We start from the raw sequence: 3,051 nt of genomic DNA on the forward strand, positions 1-3,051 counted from the left end.
TGTACATGAAGTTGAATTTAATTCTGTCTTTTGCCAGGATGATTCAACGTATATGACCAAGTTCACTTTTGTCACCAAAAGCCTTTACTATGTACCTACAAATTGTTGAATGGAGAAAATGATAATGCCCCACTCCTCATCTAACCTCTATATTATATTTCTCATTTATAAACCATATTTCTTCTAAAAAAATGTATATAAATATACATATATACAAGAAAAAAAAAAAAAAAAAAAAAAAAAAAAAAAAAAAACAGTGAACAAGAAGAGCAACGAGTGAATGCGTAATCTAAAAAAATGATAGAAAACGACATCACAACCTCCACCAGAAACCCAACTTTTGCTTATCGATAATGATATTATGATTATTTCACAATTTATGAATTATTCCACAACTTTAAATTTCACGGATTGTAATTTTGCTATGCCTCTGTGTATCTTTCATTTTTCTCAAATTTATTGTATAGCAAAATGTACAATTCAAAGACCCATACGTATATACCCAATACAGCATATGGACTCGATCTGAGCACAAACTGAGGTCCCGAATTAAAAAGAAGAAGAAGAAGAAGAAGAAGAAGAAGAAGAAGAAGAAGATAATATTAAGAAAACTAAAACGCATTTAAGTAGGACAATACGAAGAAGGCATCTATAGTTGATAATCTTAATCAAGGTTATAATCATCATCACCAGGATTGAATTTATACGCTGACACTGCATCTCTGCACCAGCTGGTACTTGACGGCGTTTGCGCCGACGACGATTCCATTGTTCAAAGGAGCGGGGCCGGTGGGCCCCAAATTAATATAAGCAGGACACCTCACGTAGAAATGGTAACGACCGGAGATGAAGGTACCGACTTTCCAACGAACCCGACCATCGATCTTGATATTGATAAAGACCGTACCGGTGGACTTGTCCTGTTGCAGTGCCTGGGAGTTGTAGGGAGCGACAGGGACGTTGGTTCCGTAGACGAAAGGCGACCAGACGTTGACCTCCTTGTGGCCCTGGTATGTCGGCGGTATGGCTGTACGGTACGTGATCTGCTGGTTCCGGTAGGTGGTGTAGACGTCGAGCCTGTCGTAGTAGACGCCGATCTTGTCGTTCGGGTTCCGGGAAGATATGGTGACTTGGAAATTGGAGGTCAGGAGGTTGGGAATGGAGGCGTTGAAGGTGTAAACGGTAACGTCTTGGAGGATGAAACGGGGCTTGGATGGTTGCAGAATGGCCCAGATGATGAGAACCGTTACCAGAACGATGAGAAAGAAGATCAGCAATCCGGCGAAGATTCGCTTCCAAATCTTTCGCCACTTCTTTCCGTGGTGGTGGCCGCAGTCCTTTGAAGACATGGTGTTTGATTTTTTGCGCTAGTGAATGAAGAAAAAGAAAGAGCTCTCTAGCTTATTAGTGAAAGATTTTGTGAGGATCGGTGGATGCAATTTCTATATGGTAAAACGACTCTGCTTTTGGGAGCTTGACCAGAGAGCGTGGAACGAAAGCTTTGTGTGAAGCTCTGTGTGCGTTTATTTATATATGCATCATAGTGGAAGTAGTTTTGGGGAAAAGATGATAAAATGATAGAAATGTGAATGGTGGAAAAGGAGTGTGTATGTATAGTCACATATAGAACTGTTTGTACAAAAATCACTGACTGATGAAAATTATATATTAAGTAAGTGCAAAATTACAATTGTTATTGTTTATTTAACTTGGAAGTGTAAAAAAATGTAGAATTTTTATCAAATAGTTGGTGGAAAAAGCTCTGAATTAAAGAATGAGAAGCATGTGTTAATGTCCACTTTGTGTGCTTTAATTAAGAAAAAAATAGGGGGGGTCTACTTGTTATAGGCTAAGGGTTTCTTCTATTAAATTGTTTGGTAATAGCTAGTGGTGGACAATTGTGGTCCATCCATTAAGAAGGTAAGACTGGGCACAAGCATTTTGATGAAGCCAAAACATTAGATATATTCAGATTTATGATAATCTATAGCTATTTGGTTTAATTTGGTTATTCTTTTTTTACCTAATAACCACCAAACTCTACATAAAATAATAATAATAATAATAAATATACTAAGAATATTTTATAAGTAGTTGGTCCTTTTTAGAGTAAACCTTAAAATTCAGTGTTTCTTTGACAACGTATTAAGAGACTAAAATGTATTAACTTACGGTGCATTATATTTGAACCATTCATTTTCCTTCTTCGGCTTTGCATGATTTTCTATGCCTCCCCACAAAGGTGGTATAACTTCGTATTCTTATTTTGGGTTTATTTTTAAATAAACACCAAGTATTTATGTGTTTGTATTTGAAAGTTCCAATATCTTTCACCTCCGCACATATCGAGATACGAGTCACCAATTAGTTGACTAAATTTTTTTATTTTTTTTAAATTACCACCTCGAATCCATGACAATTTTGGACCCGATCCGAGTAATACGGTGCTGCTCATTTTTGTCACAAACTACTACACGCAAATGATATTATGCCACCTGGTGTTTTAGGCTGTCGAGATATTACTAATGAGAGCCTTAATTTTGTTAATTACTATTGAAACCAATTTCGATTTTAATGCTCCAAGATCAGAAAATATAAAAAAGTTTCCCCATTAGAATGCTCAGATTGTACTCGCCCTTTTCGTAGCCAAAAAAAAGAAAAAAAGAAAAAGAGATTGTACTCGCCCTTTCAAAAAGAGAAGACTTTTCTTCAAGCACCCAAAAAAAAAAAAAAGGGAAGACTTTTCTTTTTGTTAAATCTAACTTACAAAGACAAAAGGACAAAGAAATCAATACACAAATAAATGAGATGGGATGAGAGTTTTTTAATTTGTGAAAAAAAAAAAACAAATTCACTTTATGCCATATTCTACAAATGTAATGTAATTTTTTAATGAATGCCTAATCCAATATATATATATATATATATATTCAATAATGGAAGTTGAAATTCTCTTCCTTTTTTTTTTTTTTTTTTGCTTTTTCAAAGGAAAAAGATAAAAGTATAGGTAGCTTCATCACCGTCCGATTGCGTTTGGATATAGTAATTCCT

General features: G+C 35.3%; 1 protein-coding gene across 1 annotated transcript; it reads right to left on the reverse strand.

The window, feature by feature from the left end:
* Positions 1–328: 328 nt before the first annotated feature.
* Positions 329–1,590, reverse strand: LOC107432260 (NDR1/HIN1-like protein 1). The gene has a single exon (XM_016043362.4). It carries the CDS (start codon positions 1,347–1,349, stop codon positions 702–704), a length of 648 nt encoding a protein of 215 aa, XP_015898848.1. The 5' UTR covers positions 1,350–1,590; the 3' UTR covers positions 329–701.
* Between the last annotated feature and the right edge of the window lie 1,461 nt (positions 1,591–3,051).

The sequence above is a fragment of the Ziziphus jujuba genome, chromosome 11 (genome assembly GCF_031755915.1).
Source record: "Ziziphus jujuba cultivar Dongzao chromosome 11, ASM3175591v1".
Classification (NCBI taxonomy): domain Eukaryota; kingdom Viridiplantae; phylum Streptophyta; class Magnoliopsida; order Rosales; family Rhamnaceae; genus Ziziphus; species Ziziphus jujuba.

Coding starts and splice junctions, on each gene's coding strand:
- LOC107432260 (XM_016043362.4), bottom strand. CDS start 1,349: ATGTCTTCAAAGGACTGCGGCCACCACCACGGAAAGAAGTGGCGAAAG.